The sequence below is a fragment of the Chrysoperla carnea genome, chromosome 2 (assembly GCF_905475395.1).
Source record: "Chrysoperla carnea chromosome 2, inChrCarn1.1, whole genome shotgun sequence".
NCBI classification, from domain to species: domain Eukaryota; kingdom Metazoa; phylum Arthropoda; class Insecta; order Neuroptera; family Chrysopidae; genus Chrysoperla; species Chrysoperla carnea.
Window position 1 is genome coordinate 93,050,166 of NC_058338.1, and position 24,614 is coordinate 93,074,779.

Genomic DNA, 24,614 nt, shown 5'->3' on the forward strand with positions numbered 1-24,614 from the left:
GCGGTTCCTACATGGGAATGCGTACTATAAAATTTGCACCTAATAAGCGCCCTCGTGGGTAAACAGTGAAGTTTACAAAAAAATTTTTCAAACAAAGGTTGTTTATTTTTTTATAAAGAACATTTTTTACATTTAAACTTTTGTTCTATCTCTAACGGTTTACAAGATGGATCCTGCGGACCCAAGACCCAATTGACCCATATTGCTCATTTACGAACTTGACCTCAGTTTTTAGGTCCTGAGTACGCTATAAAAATTTCATCTTGATATCTCTTTTCGTTTTTGAGTTATCGTGTCCACAGACGGACGGACGGACAACCGGAAAGTGACTAATTAGGTGATTCTATGAACACCTATGCCAAAATTTTTTTCGTAGCATGAATATGTTTAGGCGTTATAAACTTTGGACTAAACTTAATATACTATGTATATTTCATATATACATGGTATAATAATATTTTTTATTTAAGGTAGTATGGGTCGTCAACAGACCACCTTTTTTCCAAAATTTTAAATAGCGTACAAAATTTAATACACATTACCATAATTTATCATAATAATTAAACCGATTTTATAACAATTAATAATCCATAAAATTCTATTACAAGAAAAATGAATAGTATTTTGACCATACATTATTAGTTATTGTAGTTATAATTCCTATATTATCGACATATTATATTCTAGAAATCTTCTATATCATAATGAAAATAATAGATTTGGCAATGTTACAATTGTTTAAAGCGCCGAGTTATGGTCTTTAAAAATTTTCGGAGTCAATTGTCTATTTTATAAAAACAATTTTTTGTGACGTTTAAATTCTTTAAATTTTAAGCTTTTTTTTGGTGCATTATTATGTGAACACAGTTTTTTGGAAATATGAGAATTTTGGTCTTGTATAAAGAATAACGCATGGGATCCCATTGAGTCAATGTAAAAACTACGATTTTTAATTTTCAATATTCATTAAAAAAGTCGATAAGGCATCCTCAAACTTGAATAAAAAATTAATAAGATGCTTGCCTTTAATATAATAAAAGGCTAACTGTTCTAAGTTTATTTTTATATTTTTCCCATACTACCTTAAATAAAAGAAAAAAATCGCGCCTGGCACATACTTTGCAATGATAAAAGTGTCTGCAATAAAAAATTAAGTCTGATAAACGTATTTAAAGTAAAAAAAAATTGAAAATTAGACTTCTTAAAATTTGTTTAAAATTAAGGACAGCCAGAAACCACAGCCTCTAACTGAAAGAGCAAAAAGAACGACATATCAATGTTCCTAACTTCTGCATTATCAATAATCAATGTAATTGATTTTAAGATCGGGCACATTTTTTCAATAACAAAAATTATGAAAATTACGAAAATTCATTGAAGAAGGTGAAATAATTTGGTTCATTTTTTTTACTGTCTACAATACTTTTACAGAATCGTACATATACCGTAGTATTTGATATGAGTAGTCTTGACAATTATTATAGACATTCTTAACTACCCTCATAGCAACCAGAATAAAAGGAATGTTTAGGGGATGTATTTACGTATGTATGTATATATGTATGTATGTATAAACGTACGTAAATTATGACGTTAGCAATGTATATGTCATATTATTATCATCATCAAACCAGCTTTCATTTAACGGCATAAGTTCACTAGTCGGTTTTTATACCATGTATATATGAAATATACATAGTATATCAAGTTTGTAACGCCTAAAAATGTTCATGCTACGAAAAAAATTTTGGTATAGGTGTTCATAGAATCACCTTATTAATCCATTTCCGGTTGTCCGTCCGTCCGTCTGTGGACACGAAAACTCAAAAACGAAATAAGATATCGAGCTGAAATTTTTACAGCGTACTCAGGACGTAAAAAGTGAGGTCAAGTTCGTAAATGAGCATCATAGGTCAATCGGATCTTGGGTCCGTAGGACCCATCTTGTAAACCGTTAGAGATAGAACAAAAGTTTAAATGTAAAAAATGTTTCTTATAAAAAAATAAAAAACTTTTGTTTGAAACATCTTTTTGTAAACATCACTGTTTACCCACGAAGGCGTTAATTAGGTGCATATTTTATAATATGTATTAATATAGGAATATCAGTTGTGTGTGTGTCTATTTAAAAGTGAATATCTTTTGTTATTTACGTGACGTCAAAAAAACAAACGATTGCGCATCAACACTGTCTATACATGGTATTTCAACAGTTAACTCAGTCAATTGTTTGTTTTCACTTGTTTTCTCTTAAATTATCAGAAAGATATACAGGATGGGTAGAATGTCTATAAATGAAATGAGTGGCACACATTTTTAGTAAAAATATACAGAATGTTCGATTTACATCTAGGCATATAAATATCAAGAGCATGACAGGATACATGCGTTAAGCAATGCATCTAACAATAAGTGAGAGGTATTATATACATGTGTTGAAGCTTCGATATGCGTTGAGATAGTTGTAAGTCGCTTGGAGAGTGGGAGTTTCTTAGTTGAAAAGATGAACCACAACAGATAAGCCACGATACAAGTCACAACACCTATAATACCTCTTACTTAGATGCATTGCTTAACGCATGTACTCTGTCAAACTCGTGATATTTATATTCTTAGATGTAAATCGAACATTCTGTATATAATCGAGGTAATAATATCGAAAACTGACTAAAATATAGGCATTTAATTATACAACTCGCGTAAATTTTTCGCTTTAGGATTTACAAAAAAGGTAGTTTAGTCAAAAAGTTGATACTGAAATTTGCGCGCTTGAAATTGCCTTATAATGTCATGTTAAGTATTGATGGTATTTAACTACTGTAATCATTTTTTGTCCCGTTAAATCTAAAATTTGAAGTCTAACAAAAATTATTTGATAAATATATACAGGGTGGATCATTCTTATCTATTATAGCTAATACAGTGCAACCTTTATATAACGAATTCCTCGATTTAACAAATTTTTCGCAATCCCCTTGAATTGTCCATAAGAGTCAATATAAAATATACCTCTACATTACGAATATTTTTTGCGACCAGTCTCTTTATAACGAATTTTCAACTATATTAAAAAATTTAAATACCTCTAAATAACGAAATTCATCAATTCAAAACCTTTATATAACGTATAAAGTCCCACCAATATATGACAGTTAGTATGCTCCATAGTATGTAATTCATGTCGCGAGAGGTTCCGACACTTTTTTCCTCTTTATAACGAATTTTAGACCAACTTAACCTCAATATTACAAACCTCAGTTTAATGAATTACTTGATATAACGAATATTTACTGGTTCCCTTCAGATTTGTTATATCGAGGTTGCACTGTATCTCGTTTTGTAGTTAATCAATAAAAAGATAACTTAAACAAAAGTTGAAGAGTTTGATGAGGTACATTATGTTCTGACATCAAATTGGACTTAGTTCTTCGGGTTGCTTTAATGTAGGCATGGGCGAGTTATTTTAAGTCGAAGTCATTATCGTTATAACTTTATTGCGTGTCTCTTTATCCAAGTCCGCATTGCTCATAGAGGAGGAAGCGAGACGGGTATCCGATTCTTTTAGCTATCTCAGTTTCTCCAATAGTAATGAGATCGGTAGAAAAAAAAATTTTTGTCTCTTTGTCCTACTCGTATTTTAGGTAAGAAGTCCGGGGGACTTCTGTTTGCCCATGCCTCCTTTAATGGTCATATTCCCTCAACTAATAAGCTGCACTAGACTATAACGATTGTATTCACTTTGCAATATTATATAGTTATATAGTTATATATCCATTTGATACTTATCTATTTTCGTTGGTGTTTGCCTTCGTGTTTGGCCGTACTTTTAAATGCTATCGGTCAGTTCTATTAATATCTGTTTTATTGAAAGGAATTTAATATCTATTTCTTTACAATTTGGAATAAAACATGATAAAACCAGTCCTTCAATTAAGGACATATCCTACAAAGGACAAATATAAGTACAAACTGTAAAATCTAAAACCGTCATAAAGTCTTGCACATACCTGCACATTATTACGATTATGTTAAAGGTTGCTTCTTCTACTCAATAGTCCCGCCATTAAATAATTAAAATATAAAGTAATTACAATAAATACCTAAATATTTTTTATTAAATTTTTACGTTATAATAATCAAAGAGCCGATTTTTTCGAAGGGATGCGTACCCTTTTAATGTTTTTATTTCTGAATTCAATAAAACTCATTAAATAAGTCTCAATTTTAACTCTAGGAATTAAAAAATGGGGATTTGCTGATTGGATTCATAATTTCTATGATTTTTTACGACATTTTAAATCGATTTCAAATAATTTCTTATAAAATATTTGACTAAGTCAAATGAATAATATATTTGATTTTTGGGTCTTGTAATTACTTTACGATCCAAAGGTGGAGACAAAAAATATTTTGTATTTTGTACTTTTTCCATTTTATCGATTTTTACAAATAACTGGATTCAATTAGAATCGTAAAAATCACAAAAATGTTCTTATCGATTTGGATAAAAAGTTATTTTAAGGGTACTAAAAGAACCATTTAACGTAGTTTCGTTAATAATTTATTTGAGTAGGTCGGTTCTTACTTATTTATCTATAAGGCGCGTTACATCAGCAAAATAAACGCATAAATTCGGTTGTAAACGTAATAATTTTCCTAGTGAAGTTCGTTAAAAAAATAAATTTAAAAAAATAAAAGTCCATTAATTTACATAGCGATTTAAACAGTCAGGACCCATTGTTGGGAAATTTTCTGTAAACTACGGGAATGTTTACTTCTTTTCAGTTTTTATTAAACGCAGCGGGTTTTTTTATTATTTAAATTTTAAATTTTTTATGTTACCCTTTTATTAGTTAGGATTTTGAAATACCTATTCAATGATACCCCATTGAACATAGTTCGTCGATTTTCATATTCAGTTTATGTGTGCATGTTCGGTCCTTTGTGGCGCTCTAGAGACCAAACGCGTTAATAGATTGTAATGATTCGAACGTCAACCAATTTTTATATTTAAGACGGTTCTATATACATTTTTCTATTTGTTGGGTGCGTAGTCATGGTAGGGACAATAAAATCGATTCCAGCGCTTCCAGTGAAAAATTTTGGCGTTAAAGGAGGCTGTTATGACTTATTTGCAATTCTTTACATATTAATGTTATAGAAATGTCAATTTTAAATTATTGTAAAACACTAACTAATTAAACTTATTGCATTAAAAATTGTGAAAATAAGAAATCAAATTGCACAAATATTATTTTTCAAATGTAAATTTTCATAATTATTTATTTAAATTGAAACAATAATATTAAATTTTCAATGTAAATCTTAAATGCAATCCATACAATTATATATGCATCCATACAATTCTATAATTAAAGTAGTGTATCGTTACCATGGAAACGAAACTCACACACGGAGCGAATTGCGTAAAATCATTATTTGATTGGCGTGAAACTTTGTAATTTTTTTAAGACTCCTCTTAAATATTAATTGGTGGAGAAAAATATTTATAAAGAAAAGCGGTTTTCCAGATAAGAATGGTTAAAGTAAAAATTGAATTTCTAGCACTGCGATTATACCCTTTACTTTATCGATTTGAAATTTGGATGTGTTATAGGTACTCATATTCTACCTGCCCTGGTTACTTTTATTTTTCGAAATTTTTGTTAATTTTTACAATTTTTAGTGTTTACACTTAGGTACTTTTTCGTTTTCCACTATACCTGGATGTGAACAGTGAAAATTGGGAAAATTAACAGAATTTTCGAAAAATAAAAGTAACCAAGGTAGGTAGAATATGAGTACCTATAACTTATCCAAATTTCAAATCGATAAAGTAAAGGGCATAATCGCAGTGCTTGAAATTCAAATGTAACTTTAACCATTCTTATCTGGAAAATCGCTTTTTATACCATGCATATAAGTAATATGCAAGGTATACTAAGTTTAGTCCCAAGTTTGTAACGCTTAAAAATATTGATGCTACCAACAAAATTTTGGTATAGGTGTTCATAGAATCACCAAATGAGTCCATTTCCGGCTGTCCGTCCGTCCGTCTGTGGACACGATAACTCAAAAACGAAAAAATATATCGAGCTGAAATTTTTACAGCGTACTCAGGACGTAAAAAGTGAGGTTGAGTTCGTAAATGAGCAACATAGGTCAATTGGGTCTTGGATCCGTAGGACCCATCTTGTAAACCGTTAGAGATAGAACAAAAGTTCAAATGTGAAAAATGTTCCTTATCAAAAATTAAACAACTTTTATTTGAAACATTTTTTCTGAAACATCACTGTTTACCCGTGAGGGCGCCAATTAGGCGGAAATTTTATAATATGTACTATATCAGTTATGTCACATGTATGTATATGTTATATGATAAAGAAATCAACACTGACTATGCATGGTATTTCAACAATTAACTGAGTCAATTGTTTGTTTTCACTTGTTTTTTATAAATATTTGTTTCCACCAATGAATATTTAAGAGCAATCTTAAAAAAATTAGAAAGTTTCACGCCAATCAAATAATGATTTCACGCCATTGAAAAATGTGTATAGAACCGTCTTAAAACCTATGCAATGATACCCCACTTTATATAGTTCATCAACTTAACAAACAAATTATCAATATTTGCAAACATGTTGATGAAGACAATGACACTTCATTGTTTTTGAAATACTCTGTATGTTGAATAACAATAAAAACTACAATCTTAAGTCTCGACTCAACATGATACAAAGTAAATATAAATATATATTTGTTTATATTATAATAAATATTGTGAAAGATTAAAACAAAATATAATACAGAAAATAAAATAAAATATTTTTTATTATTTCTAACACTTTCATATTATTATTTTACACAACTGTAACTTAACACAAAACACTGACCACAAATTAAAAAAATAAATATTTTTAAAAAAACAGTAATGAATTGAATTCAATCTAAAAATCCTTGAGTTATGATTATAGATTAAAAAAAAAGTATTATATCAAATATCCAGAGAAAAGTATATTGTACTGGATATGTATTAGGTACGAGAAACTTTATCTAAAATATCAAATTTACCTCAATTTCTACATTAATTTTGGAATTTTAAGTTAAGTTTTTATGACGGTTTTAGATTTTACAGTTTGTACTTATTTTTATCCTTTGTACGTTTGTAAGATATATCCTTAATTGAAGGACTGGTTTTATCATGTTTTATTCCAAATTGTAAAGAAATAGATATTAAATTCCTTTCAATAAAACAGATATTAATAGAACTGACCGATAGCATTTAAAAGTACGGCCAAACACGAAGGCAAACACCAACGAAAATAGATAAGTATCAAATGGATATATAACTATATAACTATATAATATTGCAAAGTGAATACAATCGTTATAGTCTAGTGCAGCTTATTAGTTGAAGGAATATGACTATTAAAGGAGGTATGGGCAAACGAGACTTACAGAAGTCCCCCGGACTTCTTACCTAAAATACGAGTAAGACAGAGACAACCTAAAATACGAGTAAGACAAAGAGACGAAAATTTTTTTTTCTACCTATCTCATTACTATTGGAGAAACTGAGATAGCTAAAAGAATCGGATACCCGTCTCGCTTCCTCCTCTATGAGCAATGCGGACTTGGATAAAGAGACACGCAATAAAGTTATAACGATAATGACTTCGACTTAAAATAACTCGCCCATGCCTACATCAAAGCATCCCGAAGAACTAGGTCCAATTTGATGTCAGAACATAATATACCTCATCAAACTACCTAAGTTATCTTTCAATTTATTCCATACCTTTGAGCGATGAATTCAAAAGACATTTTAGCACCGCAAAAATTTGCTCCAAAACGATCTTTTTTAGTAGGGTTTTTTAAATTTTTGAAAAAGGCAGTTTTTTGGGAAAACTGTTGATTTTTGCTGATAAAATTAAATGGGAAGACAATTCAAAAATACAATTGACTCCAAAGTTGAAGACAATTCAAAAATACATATTTTGAGTCAAGGCTCGACACTGTATCTTTATCTGTCCTCTAGCTATAAACAATTGAAGTTTTAAAATTAATAAATTTGTTTCTCGGAAACGTTGGGGATGGGTAGGAGGGATTTTATTAAAAAGTAACACTTTTTATGTACTGTTTATGATAATTTTTTCGAATTTGTATTTATAATAGAAACGGGCCTAAACCTGGTTGTTTTTGAAAATAAATGGACCGCCACTGACAATTGAGGGAGTTAGTGGCCAAAATGAACCCCCTCAGATCGAAGTATGACTAAATATCTATAAAATATCAAAAAATTCAATTAATTGGAATTTTAATAGAGCGAAGATTTAAGCTTGGAAAATCGCTGCGTAATGAACAAGAAGAGTCATTTCGTTTATAGTACGTCCATATTCAACAGATTTTCAATTATTTAATGCGATCGAGAAATTTTACATAAAAATTCGATTCAAAAGATCGTTATAATTTAGAACCCTCTTAGCTTTGATCATGCTGATCAAAAGTTCTTATGGACTCAACCTTCAAAAGCTCTTCCCTTCCGAGCTACGGCCCTTCAAATTTTATGCCTACACGACATTAAGGGTTTTTTAGTCCATAAGAACTTTTGATCAGCATGATCAAAGCTATCTTAATCCATAGTTTTTCAAAAAAATTTTAACCGCAACCACAAATCAATATCTCATGTAGGCACAACCTTTGAAGGGCTGTAGCTCAGAAGGGAAGTTTTTTGAGGGTTAAGTCCATAAGAACTTTTGATCAGCAAGATTAAAGCTACCTTAAACCATAGTTTTCAAAAAATTTAAACCGAAACCAAAAACCAATGTATTGTGTCCGGGGTCCTTTGTGTCTTAAACCTAAATGACACATTTTTTATCACCAGCTCTTCGTCTACAAGCAAAGTTTAATTTAGTTGACACCAAATACCGCATTAGAATGTCACATTCAACCTTTTTCTAATTCTATATAAGTAATCCAATGCAATGTAACCTTGTACCTTATGTGAACGTGAAGATATGTGACCAAATAAATGTTAAATACTAAGGGAATAATAAAAATATCAGCAGAGCTCTCTCCAACACTTAAAACACATATCACAACTGCTGTAGGAAATAAAGCATTTGACCAAGGAATAGACTTCTCAACAGTAGATTTTATGGGAGTCATATACATGCGAATTTGTGCTTTTTCGATTTACCCCCATAGGGTGGAACAGAAGTGCACTACTTCCAAGCACCACATTCTATTTACTTGACATAAAAAAAATATTGTATTTTATTCTATGGACATTTCCCAACATTTTTTGATTTTTAATATTTTTTATCTTATAACTACGTTTTTGAAATATAAGCATTTGAAAAAATAATATGCGCATTTTTGCAGAGCATTCGTTATAATGGAAAATAAAAATTATTTTGTGGTTCCGGTCAAAAATTTAATTTGAAAGCAATTGGATATTATATTTTGGACGATTCTAAGTATTTTTTGACGCTTGATATTTTTTATCTTACCTTTTTTACATTTTTTTTGTCTCGATAAATGGGCAAATTTTTTTCCCCTATTTTTTTGGAGTCATATGATCCGGAAACACACGAAGTTATACGAATGGCGCTGTGGCGTTAGTTCGTAAGTTGATTTTTATTAGTTATCATACGAATTATTGCGAATGAAATAAACCGGCAATGACAGATAAATCGGTCAATATTGGCGATGAAAAATCGCGCATAAAAATGTATCGGGCATGTTTTGTGCCTCTGTGTCCAAGTACTACTCAAAACAGCCAAAAAACTTTATTTTAAAAGTGGTTTGATCGTGCTCATCGCAAATTATTAAAATTAGTACTCATTAAGTTGCTTTTACCTCACAAACTTCGGGTTCATTGAACCTGTCCTCTTGCACTAAAATCTCCCATACCATAAAAATAGTTATATTTCCTTAATCTGCCTTTGAAAATCCTGGGTCGATTTTTGGTGGCATTTTATTCTTCACTTTCAGAAATGATATAATACCTCTTTAAAGTTGCTATTAATGATATATTAATACGACTGTTGACACTGTTTTATTGTCATTGCTTGTCGAATTGACGTCACAGATCAGGTATGCGGTGTAGCAAAAAAAATCGTTTTAAATTATTTCAAATATTGTGACTTTTTTACAATTTTTTCATAGTGTTTTTATTGTTAAAAATTTTCAGGTTACAGGCTCTACTCGACCTATATTTTCATAAAAATTTAACAAAAAGTATTTCTGTTTTTCATGAAAAAGGTCTATTTCAGCTATACCTAAAAATATACATTTTTAAGTTAAGAGGTAAGATAAAAAACGCCAAGAGTCAAAAAGTCTTTGTAATTGTAAAAAATATAAAATCATGTGGATATCAAATCAAATTTTTGATCAGAATCAAAAAATTATCTTTATAATAATATTAAAAAATGTCAAGAATTAAAAAATGGTGGGAAAAGTTCATAATATAGACTACAATAGTTTTTTTCAAATGTGAAGTAAAGAGAATGAAGAAGGGTGCTTCTGTCCAACCTTATGGAGGGTAAATCGAAAAAGCAAAAGTTCGCATGTATAATATACCTTTATTAAGTACACTCAGGCAAATATTTTCCACCAACTTCCATATAAATCCACTGACGAGGAGTGAATTCCTTAGTTAGACTGTTTTTTCGGTTCTATTTTCTCGATTAAACACTACATGTATTATTATTATTCTACCTTGTACTTGTATTAAAATAGCAAAATAAATTGTATCAAGTTCACTGACTACAATAAAACACTACTACCCTTATGACGTGTATATCATATTACGTAAACAAATTGAAAAAAAAAATCAATTCTCTGGTTTTTATTTCAAAACTGTGTTGTACGTACATTTGATTACGTTTAATAATCCGCATTTTCCTGTAAAAGAGTAATTTACAATAAAAAAATCTGGTTATTGTATGTTGTTCGAATGCAGATATTAAATACCTTCTTTTACAAATTGAATAGTTCTAGTCTTCGGTATTTCCGGTCGAATAAAACAACTCTACATACCATTTGTGTTGTGAATAGAATTACTTTTATGCTTTTTATTTTTCTACGCCAAAATATTTCTATTCGACAATCCTTCTAAGGAAGATTTTTACTTATTTTAATTGGAAGCTTTTTACAGATCACTTTATAGACATAGAATGTTATACAGATGTAATGATTCGCCATACTTATGGTTGTTAGTTGTATGCTATTTATAATAATTCTCTACGATTAAATAATTTTTGTTGGCTATATTTGAATATATTATTTTTGGTTTGTTTTAGCAAGCAAAAAATTTGAATAAAATGCTTTCGAATAAATATTGCTGTGTAGCTGAATGTAATTCAGTTAATGTTATTTTACATGAATTTCCTACAAAAAGTAAAAAGGAATGGGAAATTAATTAACTGAAGGGAAATTAGGATGATTAAATTGGGAATTTTGACAAGAAAACTCACAGCAAGAATAACAGGCTGGTCAATCTATTTTATAAGAAAAAGATGACTCGATAAAGTACAAATTAAAAAAAAAAAAATCAAAAAATTTCTAATATTAACAACACAGTAGAGCAATCTTTTGAGATGACGAAAGGAAACAACTGTCCAAAGTACGCTTTAAACACAATACTACAATATTTCTACAAAATCAATAAATATCCCAACGCATTCTAAAATTGTTCCATAATCTTTATTCAATGACAAGTGAAAACAAACAATTGACTGGGTTAATTGTTGAAATACCATGAATAGACAGTGTTGATTACTCTATCACATTACACATACATACATGTCACACATATATCTGATATTCCCATATAATACATACTATACAATTTACGCCTAATTTGCACCCTCACGGGTACAGTGATGTTTACGAAAAATGTTTCAAACAAAAGTTGTTTATTTTTTAATAAGGAAGATTTTTTACATTTAAACTTTTGTTCTTCTCTTAACGGTTTACAAGATGGGTCCTACGGATCTTGACCTATGGGTCCCATAGATCAAGACGCAATTGACCTATGTTGCTCATTTACGAACTTGATCTCACTTTTTACGGCCTGAGTACGCTGTAAAAATTTCAGCTTGATATCCTTTTTCGTTTTTTAGTTATTGTGTTGGCAGACAGACGTACAGACAACCGAAGATGGACTAATTGGGTGATTTTATAAACACCTATACCAAAATTTTGTACATAGCATTAATATTTTTAAGCGTTACAAACTTGGGATTAAACTTAGTATACCTTGCATATTACATATATGCATGGTTTAAAAACTGTAAGTTAGATGAAAATCAGTTCAACCGTTTAAAAGTTGTTATCCGGGGATTTATCAAATTTTTAAAATTAACTAGATACTTCTTATCTATTTATATGCAACCGGGAACGTATCCAAATACACAGTACTTCTTGGGTGATGTGGAAATCTGCGTATTCACTGACTGGCACTATATTTTCCTATTTAAAATTTAAAAAATTTACAATAAATATCAAAACGAAATTAAACATTTCGTTGATAAAAGAAGTATAGATTCACTTCCAAATGGTTAGAATGCCCAGGGAAGTGGGCGGGAATCAACTAGTATATATAAAATATATTCAGGGGAACAAATGATAAACCATTAGACAGGAGAAACATTCTTTTAAAATATAATTATTTGAAAATAGAATAAATAGTTTAACAGTAAAAATTTTAAAAGCAAATATATTTAAACGTAAAAATTTGTGTAATAATAGTTATAAGATATAATATAATAAAATTCGATTTTGATGGCGCCGCGCCATCTTTAAGTATTGTTACAAAACCATATTAGTTTATTAAATTTTCATGAACAATTATAAAATTACAAAATATATTTATTGTTGATTAACATGATATTGTTCAGTTTTAAATGCAATTGAATTACTTGTTTAGTTGTTTATTGGTGGGTGTTGGGTGTTTATTTGTGTGTAGTAGTATAAACATGCGGCTTATTACATTCGTCTGCATGTCATGTCGGCGTTGATCGGGTTTTAATAGCTAGCGGCATATGTGTGTTGGATTAATTTGTATAAATTATTATTATTATTTTATTTTTTATTTACTCTTGAACTTGCAACATTGAATTTTTTTTTTTGAAAATTTTATTGATGCTAAAATATTTGGTTAAAAATTAATAAGAAGTTATTATTAGAATTAGCATACTTGACCAGTTATACTACCAGCTGTAGGACATCCGTTTATAGCGGAAGTTTCCCTATCTAGGTATATTACGTATTTTGTTATAATCACTTTCGTTTATAGTGACATCGAAGGAAAATTACAACTAAGATAGTTTACGCGAGAATTCCTTTTTCGAATTTTCTTATTTTATTTTATTAATATAGAAATATGTATAATGCCATCATATATTTTTTGGCATTATTTGTAACAGTCAAACATTTGCGTAGGCATATTTCTTAGGCATACGGTGGACCATTTTAATATTTTATGGTTAATAGCCTGTTTTGTAGTTAAACTATCAAAAAATAACTTAAACAAAAATTGCAGACTTGTTGTTGCAAGGTATACTAAGTTTAGTCCCAAGTTTGTAACGCTTAAAAATATTGATGCCACGCACAAAATTTTGCTATAGGTGTTCATAGAATCACCTAATTAGTCCATTTCCGGTTGTCCGTCCGTCCGTCTGTGGACACGATAACTCAAAAACGAAAAAAGATATAGAGCTGAAATTTTTACAGCGTACTCAGGAGGTAAAAAGTGAGGTCGGGTTCGTAAATGAGCATCATAGGTCAATTGGGTCCATAGGATCCATCTTGTAAACCGTTAGAGATAGAACAAAAGTTTAAATGTAAAAAATGTTCCTTATCAAAAAATAAACAACTTTTTTTTAAACATTTTTTCGTAAACATCACTGTTTACCCGTAATGGCGCCAATTAGGCGAAAATTTTATAGTATGTACCATACTTGAATATCAGTTATGTATGTGTCACATGTATGTATGTGTTATGTGATAAAGAAATCACCACTGACATGGTATTTCAACAATTAATTCAGTCAATTGTTTGTTTTACTTGTTTTAAATTCTCTTTAATTAAGATTACTAGACAAGATATTTGTCAATCTAGTTTACACTGTATATGCATCATATTAAAAACATCAATGATAATGGAAGAGACCATGATGTAAATAAATATGGTATGCATGATTAAAAAAAAGTAAACAAAAACAAAAAGTAATAATAATAAATAAGTGGATAAACAAATTAAAAAATTCAATGAGTTGAAAAAATTGCACTCTGTGTCTAGAACTCGAATAGCCTAATTGGTAGGGCGCTTGACATGAATCCAAGAACTCCGGGTTTGAGTGTATTTTTTTCAATTCTAATTAATTAAACAAAAGTTGCAGAGTTTGATGGGGGGACATCATGACATTAGATTAGACTTAAATTCATTGGGTTGCTTTAACAGCCAATTTAGCTCCTAAACGGTAAGAGATAGAATAACACTTTAAATTAAAAAGCTCCTCATAGAAAAATTTACTTTTTTTTATTAAAAACATTTTTTCGACTTAAAAATATGTTATTATTGCATTCAATATAAAGAAAATACGCTAACTTTAAAAATCATCTTGAAAATTTATCTGAGCTTAAAAGTTATTAACACAGACGAATGACCTTCATGGTACTTGATAACTCTTGTCTAAAAGTTTTTTTCTAAAGCTAGCGTATTTTTTTTCGATTAAATGCAATAATGACATATTTTTAAATCGCTTTTCCTTCAAAAGCTAATGATTTTCGAAAAAAAGTTAGTTTTTTATGAGGATCAACTCTCTACCTTAAAGTGTTATTATGTCTCTTACTTTTTAGGATTTAAATTGACTGTCCGAACATGATATCCTCCATCAAACTCTGCTACTATTATTTAAAATGGCTCACCCTGTATAACCACATCAAGGAGGCGTAAGTAGCTCGGCATATTTTTTACGCACCATCTTATATAACTAAAATTTGCTTAAATATTAGGGTAAGATGTAGTCCCTATAGTACAGTGTACCATGAATCATTCTATAGCTTCTCGGCAAATTTTAATTTTGATTGGATCGTATTTGTATTGAAATGACAATATTTTATCAGAATGCAGGTAGGCTGAAGAATGATTGTCAAATTTTGTTTACTATTTATTTACAAGATGACCATGACTCACGACAAAGATATAAATCATTGGTTATTGATGAGTAAGTTATGTCATATTAACTCGAGATTTTTTGTTTTGAAATATTTGTGATATAATCTAATTTTTCGCATTTTTATTAATAATGAAAAAATATGCAATTCAAAATACATATTTCATTATATTTTCCATATTTAAAAATTAATAAAATTTGCTTATTAATTATTGAAAATACCATTCACATATTTTGATATAATATCAAAATATGAAATTGAATATTTTATTGAAATGAGATATCAATTATTTAATTTATTTACAATTATAAGTATAAAAAATTTTGTATACTTTTTTATTTGATTCATAGAAGATATCAGACTTAATTTGATAAGTAAAAATTTTAAAAGTAATTTTAAATATGTATAAACTTTAATTTTGATTACTTTTACTTTAATAATGATTTTTCTTCTTCTTCTAAACTTTCACAAATTTATATTAATAATTAAAAAAATTTAATTGATTTTTTTTAAATTAATTTTAAGTACACGGTGATATTCAAATGTGGTCTCAATCTATTGTAGGTCTAAAAACTTACTAAAGCGTTTGGTACACATATATCAATAACTAGCTGTGAACTACCCACTTTGCTTTTATGTAATGTACACGTCATACTCTTTTATTTGATACCCCACTTCAGTATATTTAAAAACTAGCTTTTACCCGCCCGCTTTGCGTGGCGTAAAATATACCCGCTTTGCTGGGCAACATCCCCACTTGCACCCCTCCCTCCACATTTCCTTGCGTTGGATAACAGTTTTGTAATGTACACGTCATGCTCTTTTATTTGATACCCCACTTAGGTATATTTGTAAATATTCGATATTTCCTTCCCACTTTCTCGCTACACCTTTCTACCCTCCGAAGGTTAAAAAAATTTCTAAATGTAATTTAAAACATTCTGACCAAGTTTTGAACTATTAAAAGCCATAATTGAAAAATATGAATTTTTTATTCATGAACACCCCCGCAACCCCCCTTGTGGGTGTAATTTCGTAAAATCCGTTCTTAGCTGACCTCTACTTGGCAAAAGGAATATTCCTGCCAAATTTCAAGTCTCTAGGTCTTATAGTTCCAGAGATATCGTGATGAGTGACTATCTATCTATCTATATCTATAGAAAGTCTCCTATATATTTATAGATATTCAATTATTCATTCCCAATTCGTCCAACTTTTCCACTCCTCTGAAGGTTATAAATAGATTAAAAAATTCTTGAAGCTGGTTGTATATCTTGTCAATATTTGAGCTTTATCGATGCCCAACTTTTTGAATTTTTGAAGCTCATCCCTTTTAACCCATATTTCAATCCTTTACTCTGCAATATTATGCTTGTAACAGGTTGGCTGATAAGTCCCCGGTCTGACACATAGATGGCGTCGCTAGTATTAAATGCATATTATTTTTATATAGTACCAACCTTCAAATGATTCGTGTCAAAATTTGACGTCTGTAAGTCAATTAGTTTGTGAGATAGAGCGTCTTTTGTGAAGCAACTTTTGTTATTGTGAAAAAAATGAAATTTCGTGTTTTGATAAAATACTGTTTTCTGAAGGGAAAAAATACAGAGTCCGGAAACTCATTATCAAGCCAAGTTTTTGCTTCCACTGTATTTTTTCCCTTCAGAAAACAGTATTTTATCAAAACACGAAATTCCTTTTTTTCCATTTTTTTCACAATAACAAAAGTTGCTTCACAAAAGACGCTCTATCTCACAAACTAATTGACTTACAGACGTCAAATTTTGACACGAATCATTTGAAGGTTGGTACTATATAAAAATAATATGCATTTAATACTAGCGACGCCATCTATGTGTCAGACCGGGGACTTATCAGCCAACCTATTATTATACATAAAAACTTCCCTCTTTACCACTCTATCTATTAGAAAAACCGCATCAAAATCCGTTGAGAAGTTTAAAAAATCTAATCAAACATAGGGATTAGGGGCAGACAGACGGCAAATATTTTCATAGTGGACATTTTATGTCTAGATAAATAGTACTATAACTACCACCCAAAAAGCTGTCCAAAATATAGGGCTTTATATTAAATTTCGGGCAATATTAATATGTAACAAATATCTTTTATTTTTTTTAGTCAAAATTACTTTATATACCGAGTTTTATCAAACTACGAAAAAAAATTTTGTTCAGAAATTTTTCGTTTTTTTTCCAAGAGTAACCAACCTCCTTAAGAAAATTATAAAAAATCGCGAGTTTTTCTGTTTCTTTTCCAATTTCGATAAAACTCAGTAGCTAAGGTTATATTTTTACTCAAAAAATACAAATATTATGTTCATGTGATAATTGGATGTATAGTTTTTAAACAATTTAATATTCAAATGAACTTGCTTTTTGTGACTTTTCGATCAAAACGATGCAAAAATTAACATTATCTGGGCATAAACTCTATCTTCTAAGGAAGAATTTATATATTCTGGGAATATATGATAAAGTATATCGAATATACAAATTTCGTACAGAATTAAGGATTTATTTGATCGAAACAAAAAATCATAAAAACACTCCCTTTTACACATATCTATAATAACCCTGTCTGTACACTTGAGAATTAGTGCGATAAAAAATGTTTTTATGATGTGCTTTGGCGGTAGATAAGAGAGATTATAAAGTGTTTAGTAGATTTTTTTATGGGTAATTTTATTTTCTTTAAAAGAATTGAAGTGTAATTTTGTCTAGCTAAAGCTTGCGTAAATGATTTTTTTTAACTGTTTAATGTTGCAATGGGAAATTTTCCCAATTTATATATTATAAATAGTGAAAGTTTGATAAATAACTTTTAAAAAATATTATTTCGAAAAACGAAAAGTATCGACTTTAAACGCTTGCAAACGACTTTACAAATTTGAATAATGTATCTCAGTGTCACAACAAATGCACGTATTACATACCATGTGTGTTTGTACCATCTAGGCATATACGACAGATCTTCTGTTGTATGCATGCAGAGAGTGGGAGTCTTGATGAACTTACTAGTTATCTGTAACTAAAAAACTCCCACTCTCCAAGCGTCTTCCAACTAATGTTCAATACATGTATATAATACCTCTCGCTTAGATGCATTACTAAACGGATGTATTCTGTCATACTACAGATATGTATATGCCTAGATGGTACAAACACACATGGTATAATACTGTGTATGTAATACGTGCATTTGTTGTGACATTGAGATACATTTTTCTAAAATTATCATAAAACAAGTGAAAACAAACAATTTACTAAGTTAATTGTTGAAATACCCTGTATAAAAATTGTTGAATGTCAGTGCTTGCATTATTTTTTATAAATTTGAAAAGTTTAAAAAAACAACACAATTATGGCGTCACCATTTGTTTTGGTTTTCGAAAATTTTCAAAAGTATTGTCTATAATTTATTTTCATTTTTCGAGAATCTTTCACAAGATCATTAATTGTAGCTATCTGCAAATTTTCAACTAACTATATTTTTTATAGTTTTGCAGAAAACAAAAAAGTTGGTTTTTTATGAGGATCAACTTTCTAATTTAAAGTGTTACTTTATCTCTTAACTTTTATGATCTAAATCTTATATATTTAAAGGAGCAATTATTGTACATATGCACAATCTAGGAAATGGCTCCAATGATTTTCATGAAATTTATTATACAGGAGTTTTCGGGGGCGAAAAATCGATCTAGCTAGGTTTCGTTTTTAGAAAATGTCGTTTTATCCGTGTTTTCAGGAAGAAGTGAAACATCCACTGCAAAATATGACTCTTCCTGACATCTATTGACGAGTATATACATCGTATGCGTTTGCTTCGTATGTATTATATAGTGTGAAGTCCATGTGGCTTTGTCAGTTTTGGTTGATATATAGCTGTGTGATTTATACGTTTATGATAGTTAAGGAAATAAATTACATTAGTGGGACCTTAAAACTGGTATTTGTGTGGAGACATTTGAAACGGTTCTTATATAAGTGATAAAATTTATGTCTTTTTAACTAAAAAAATACCGAACAAAGCTTCGATCTTCCAGGTACTTGACTATTAAAGCAACTCGGAAATCTATGTCAGAACGTTATGTGCCCCATCAAATTCAGCAACATTTGTTTTAAGTTATTTTTTGATTGGTTTACTCCAAAACGAGTTATTAGCCATAATAGATCAAAATGTATAGCCTGTATATTCAGGGTGAAAATAATAATTTGCTATCAGGAAATAAATGATAATGTTCCAATATCGTTCTTTCATGCACATTCTTAATCGTTTACATAAAATGTATAATAAATAAAACATGATATTGTAAAAGTTAAATTGCCTTACAAACAACACAAAAATTAACTTTTACGTAGAAAATATAACCAGAAAAGAGAATGATTTTTTGTTTTTAATGTAAAATAAATGAAATATAAACACGAACATTGTAAATGATTATTGATGACGACATGATATTGTAAATCTAATTATTATCTTTAGGGTCATCGAATTTTTTGACTATATCATGCAAAATGGAATAAATTGTATGTTGTTACATTTTATTTTATTTAAATAATACAATTTGAAATGTATCTAATTTATATATATTTATTATTTATTTATGTTATCATACAAATCAATGCGAAATTATTTAGAAAGATATATGTTACTAGATGACCCGTACGAAATTTTCGCACTGTCAAGTATGCATCTGTATTAGCCCCAAGTAAGGCACACGGTCTTTTCTTCGGAAAAGGTGTATAAAATTTTGTAAATAAATACAATTTTTACATCCAAAAAGTTTTTAATTATAGCCAATTTTCTTACACCAATATGTTAAAAATAGGACACAAATGCTTCCAAATTTCAGTATTCACAAATTCAAGTATTTGTCTATAAAAAAAAGCTTCATTCTAGAAACTTATATCAATTTCGATATTGGAAACATTTTAACCCCCGAATCAAAAAAGTGGTGTTTGACCGCTATGTGCATCGTAGCGCTTAAACGGATGAGCCAATTTTGATTTTTTTCTTTCATTTGAATGGTGATTTAATGGGAAGTGTTCTTAGCTACGTTTCAAGTGCGAGTTTAAGGTTCCGTACTCGGAGCAAATAAAAAATAGGCGATGATCCTCAAAAGCAGTTCAGTTTGGAAAAGGTTTTAACGAAAAAGGTAATTTAATGGAGAGGGTTCTTAGATACGTTTCAAGCGCGAGTTTAGGGTTACGTACCTGAAAAATTTTTAAAAGTCACAGCATCCATTTTTTATAAACCGGGAAAAATAGATGCAGGCAAAACTTTTTGACCGTTTCGGAAAGGGGTGGGATTGAAGGAAGTCGGGAAAAAACGAATCCTAACCAGTATGACGGTAGTTTGAAATCAAGTATGAAGAAGTCCCGAAAACTGTTGTAAAACAAAATAAGTAAAAACTGAAAAAAATTTTTGCCGCTTGCCAAATATCTTCCATAACGACCGCACAAACGTTATACTATAGTGGCAGACATTTCCCCTCTCCCCACTAACAAACGAACCACTGATGTTACTTTTGAAGTGGTTTGGGAGGGGGAGGGCTATGTCTGCCAGTATTGTGTAAGGTTTGTGCGGTCGTAATGGAAGTTAATTGGCAAGCGGGATAAATTTTTTCCAGTTTTTACTTTGTTTTACAATAGTTTTCAGGACTTCTTTGACGCTTGATTTCGAATTACTGTCATACTGCCAGTCTGAAATGTCTGCCACTATTTTCCCATAAAAGTACATGTTGTAAAGGGAAATTGCGCCGAAAATTTTCTGCCAATGTTTTTCCCGGTTTATAAAAAATGGTTGCTTTTACTTACCGTTCCTTCCAGGCGGTTCGGGTCCACTATTTTCCTCATATTTCTACATCTCGAAAATGGCCGTTATATGTTATGTGAGAAATTGCTCCACATCAACTCAGGATCGACACTTATTTACTACGTGACAGAGATTTTTTACATGCCATATCCTAGAATAATTTATTTAATAAACTAGATAACGTCACATGGTGCAAACTAATTGAATATTTTCATAAATACCTTTTTAGGTTCATTACTAATAATATTAATCAAAACAGTATTATTTGATTGATTATTTGAAATAATTTTACAACAGTAATCAACATACACGATATTAAATATGACACAATTAAAATATTATTTTAGTACCCAACTGTTTAGTATTATGTAAAAAAACAATATTTTCTAACAAATTATTTTTGAAATATTAATTTTAATTTATTTATTTTTGTTTAAGGACGGACGGGGCAGAATCACCTATTCCAGAAGAACAGGATTCTGCGCATGCAGAAAAACCTAAACAACTTGTTAAATATGGAGAACTAGTCATTTTAGGGTATTTATTAATAATATTTATATATTTTATTAGTTTTAAGGTTTGAAACTCAATGATCGAATATTTTCAAAAATTCTTAAGTCTAGTACCAAATAAAAGTTTACATTAAAAAATACATGAAAAGTAAGTTACATGAAAATCAGTTCAACCGTTTAAAAGTTGTTATCCGGGGATTTATCAAATTTTATAAAATTAACTAGATACTTCTTATCTATTTATATGCAAACCATAATGTCCCTCAGCGAAGTGTGGCGGGGTACAGCTGGTCGTTGATAATAATAGAAAACATATTTTTGATATTTGATGCTACATCCGACATGTGCATTTTTATATGATAACGATTATTAATACACTATATTAATTATGTCTAGAGTTGCAGACATCTTGAAACACATACGAAGCTTGAATTAAGTCTAAGTCATAAAATAAGTTATAACTTTGGAATGTTAATTTTTGTATTAATTCATTCATCAAGATCATTCAGCACATTTCAGAATACGTATTGTTCCTTAGATACTTAAATATTTTTGTAATCGCATTAAATGCGGATATATATTCTTGAATATTAAAATGATATTTATGGCTGTGAACGATATGGTCACAACGATTACGAATGGATTGGCGATTTGTACTGTTTGGCATTAATGAAATGGTCAGGCTGACCTAACTAGCATAGCCTGAAATCCAAACTGATTTGAATCGATGAATCAGATAAGCTCAATGATCAATGCTCCAGATCAGCATGGATTTCAGGCTCTGCTAGTCTGGTCAGTCTGACCATGTCATTCATGACAAACAATACAAATTGGCAATCCATTCATAATCGTTAGCGCCATATAAGTCGGCAAAATAAAGCAAAGAACTGTTGATTTTGTGAGCAGTAAGACGGATCGGGAAGCGGTTTTTTGCATTCGATTTGTGAGGACGTATGCAAACTTTGTGAACAAATGTGATGAGGGAAAAATGAAAAAATGGAAATTAAATTTCGATGAAAATGAGTCTGATTTTCTTACTCGGGGGCTTTTGAGGCTGCTGAACTCGAATATCACAATGGAAAAGGTTCCCGAGGTTTATGGTCCACAGGGCGGGCATTATATACCACGTCTCTTGGAGTTTAACGAGAATATGCAACATATTTCGACGAAAACCCCCCAATTTTCAGGCTCATCAATTCGGCCCACACGTTTGGTCTCTAGTGTTCCACATGAAAACACACATATATATATATATATATATATATATATATATATATACTGATAAACACATTACAACTCCTTTGCGTCGCGCAGTCGGGTAAAATACAGCCGTTGAGGCAGTGATCCAATCAGAATCACATAAATTTACATTTTTCGACTTGTTTCTATGGCAATTTACGTGAAAGCAAGTTGAGAGACAAACCATTTTTGGTTCTGTATGCTATGATAATGTGTTGATGTCACTAGCGTTTGAATTTATAGTTCGAAAAATTATTTTAAATTGTAAAATTACATGAAAACTTAACTTAAAATTGTTTTTTTCTTAGTAATTTTTAGTTAACTTTCGAAATAAAATAAAATTAAAAAAAACATACAATTTCTCTATTATCAGTATTCGTTGATAAATTTTTTTAGTAAATAATATGAACAGAAAAAAATTTGCAGTTTCATGTCAAATTGTTAATAGATTAGATACATCTTATCGATGTGGGTGGTTAAAAACAAACAAACAAACAAAATTTCTAATATTTCATGGAAAAAATATGAGGATGTGAAATAAATATTGCACAACGCAATGTAAAGTTAGGAAAAATTAGGCAAGATAGTGACGTCACTGAAGATAGCGTCATGGTCTGTGGTCTGTCATACATAACAATTAACAATGTTAATTGTTTAAGCATCGTGTCTATACTGAGATGTTTTCTTAAAAGTCATAAATTATTTGTACTTTTCTTCTTCGATAAATATTTTTAATTAGCACGAATTTTTATCTAAACTGCTTTATATAAGTTACTAGCTGTGAACTACCCGCTTTGCTGGGCAACATTCCCACTTTCACCCCTCCCCCCATATTCCATATCCTTTTCTAGGTTACTATCTATCACCTAACTAAATTTTATCAAAATCCGTTCAGCCGTTTAGGCATGATAGAGCAAAACTCCCAGCAAAAACCATAAAAAAATCACTAACTCAATTCAGTTTTCTGCCTACTTCCTACCCCCTAAGTACGATGACGTGATCATTTTGATCTTATATCCGTTTTTAGGTAACCATCTATTACCTTACTAAATTTCATCAAAATCTGTTCAGCCGTTTAGACGGAATGAGCAAAAGTCCCAACAAAAACGACTAAAAATCACTAACTCAATTTAGTTATCTGCCTACTGCCTACCCCCTAAGAACGATGGCGTGATTATTTAGCCTATGACCATTTCTAGGTTATCATCTATCACCATACCAAATTTCATCAAAATCCGTTCAGCCGTTTAGGCGTGAAAGAGTAAAAGACAGACAGACAGACAGACAGACAGAGTTACTTTCGCATTTATAATATTAGTATGGATGTGAGTTTTTAAGCGTAGATTAAAAAAGTATAAATATAAATATTTAAAAAAATTTACTACTTAAGTTGGTTACATATGGAAAACTTTTTTATTAAAAGGTTTACGAAAAAAAGTTATTCTTTATAAAAATCTCTACTTTTAAAAATATTAACATTCAGTTATTTACTTTTGACACTGAATGTACAGGGTGCACCTGTAAATTGAAAAAGATCGAAAGGAATGTTAATGGTCGTTTAGAAATTAAAAAAAATGTATACCATTTAGAGCAGATAATAAGGGAAATGGTTCAAGAAATCACTCTCGAGATATGTAGGAGTGTATTTAAGGAATTTTATAATAGAACAATTACATGTATGGAGCACGATGGTGGATGATACGTTGAGCCAAAGACGAACTGAAGATAACTGTTTTTACTTACGTCAACAATAATAGTTGTATCGTAAAGTATAAAAAATAACTGTATTAATTATTTTGTTATAAATGTTACAAATTAGCAAATTAACACTGTAAG

At 30.0% G+C, this 24,614-nt stretch overlaps 1 protein-coding gene across 2 annotated transcripts in view; it reads left to right on the forward strand.

Moving 5' to 3' along the window:
* LOC123293845 (protein pellino) overlaps window positions 1-24,614 on the forward strand; it is a 72,363-nt gene that overhangs the window by 41,271 nt on the left and 6,478 nt on the right. Inside the window, exons 1-2 of one of the 2 annotated variants that reach the window (XM_044874794.1) lie at window positions 20,581-20,600; window positions 21,466-21,564. In XM_044874794.1, the coding sequence (XP_044730729.1) occupies window positions 20,581-20,600; window positions 21,466-21,564 (119 nt within the window). Of the gene's footprint in view, window positions 1-20,580; window positions 20,601-21,465; window positions 21,565-24,614 lie in introns of those variants that run through there. The other variant, XM_044874793.1, reaches the window with a different exon arrangement.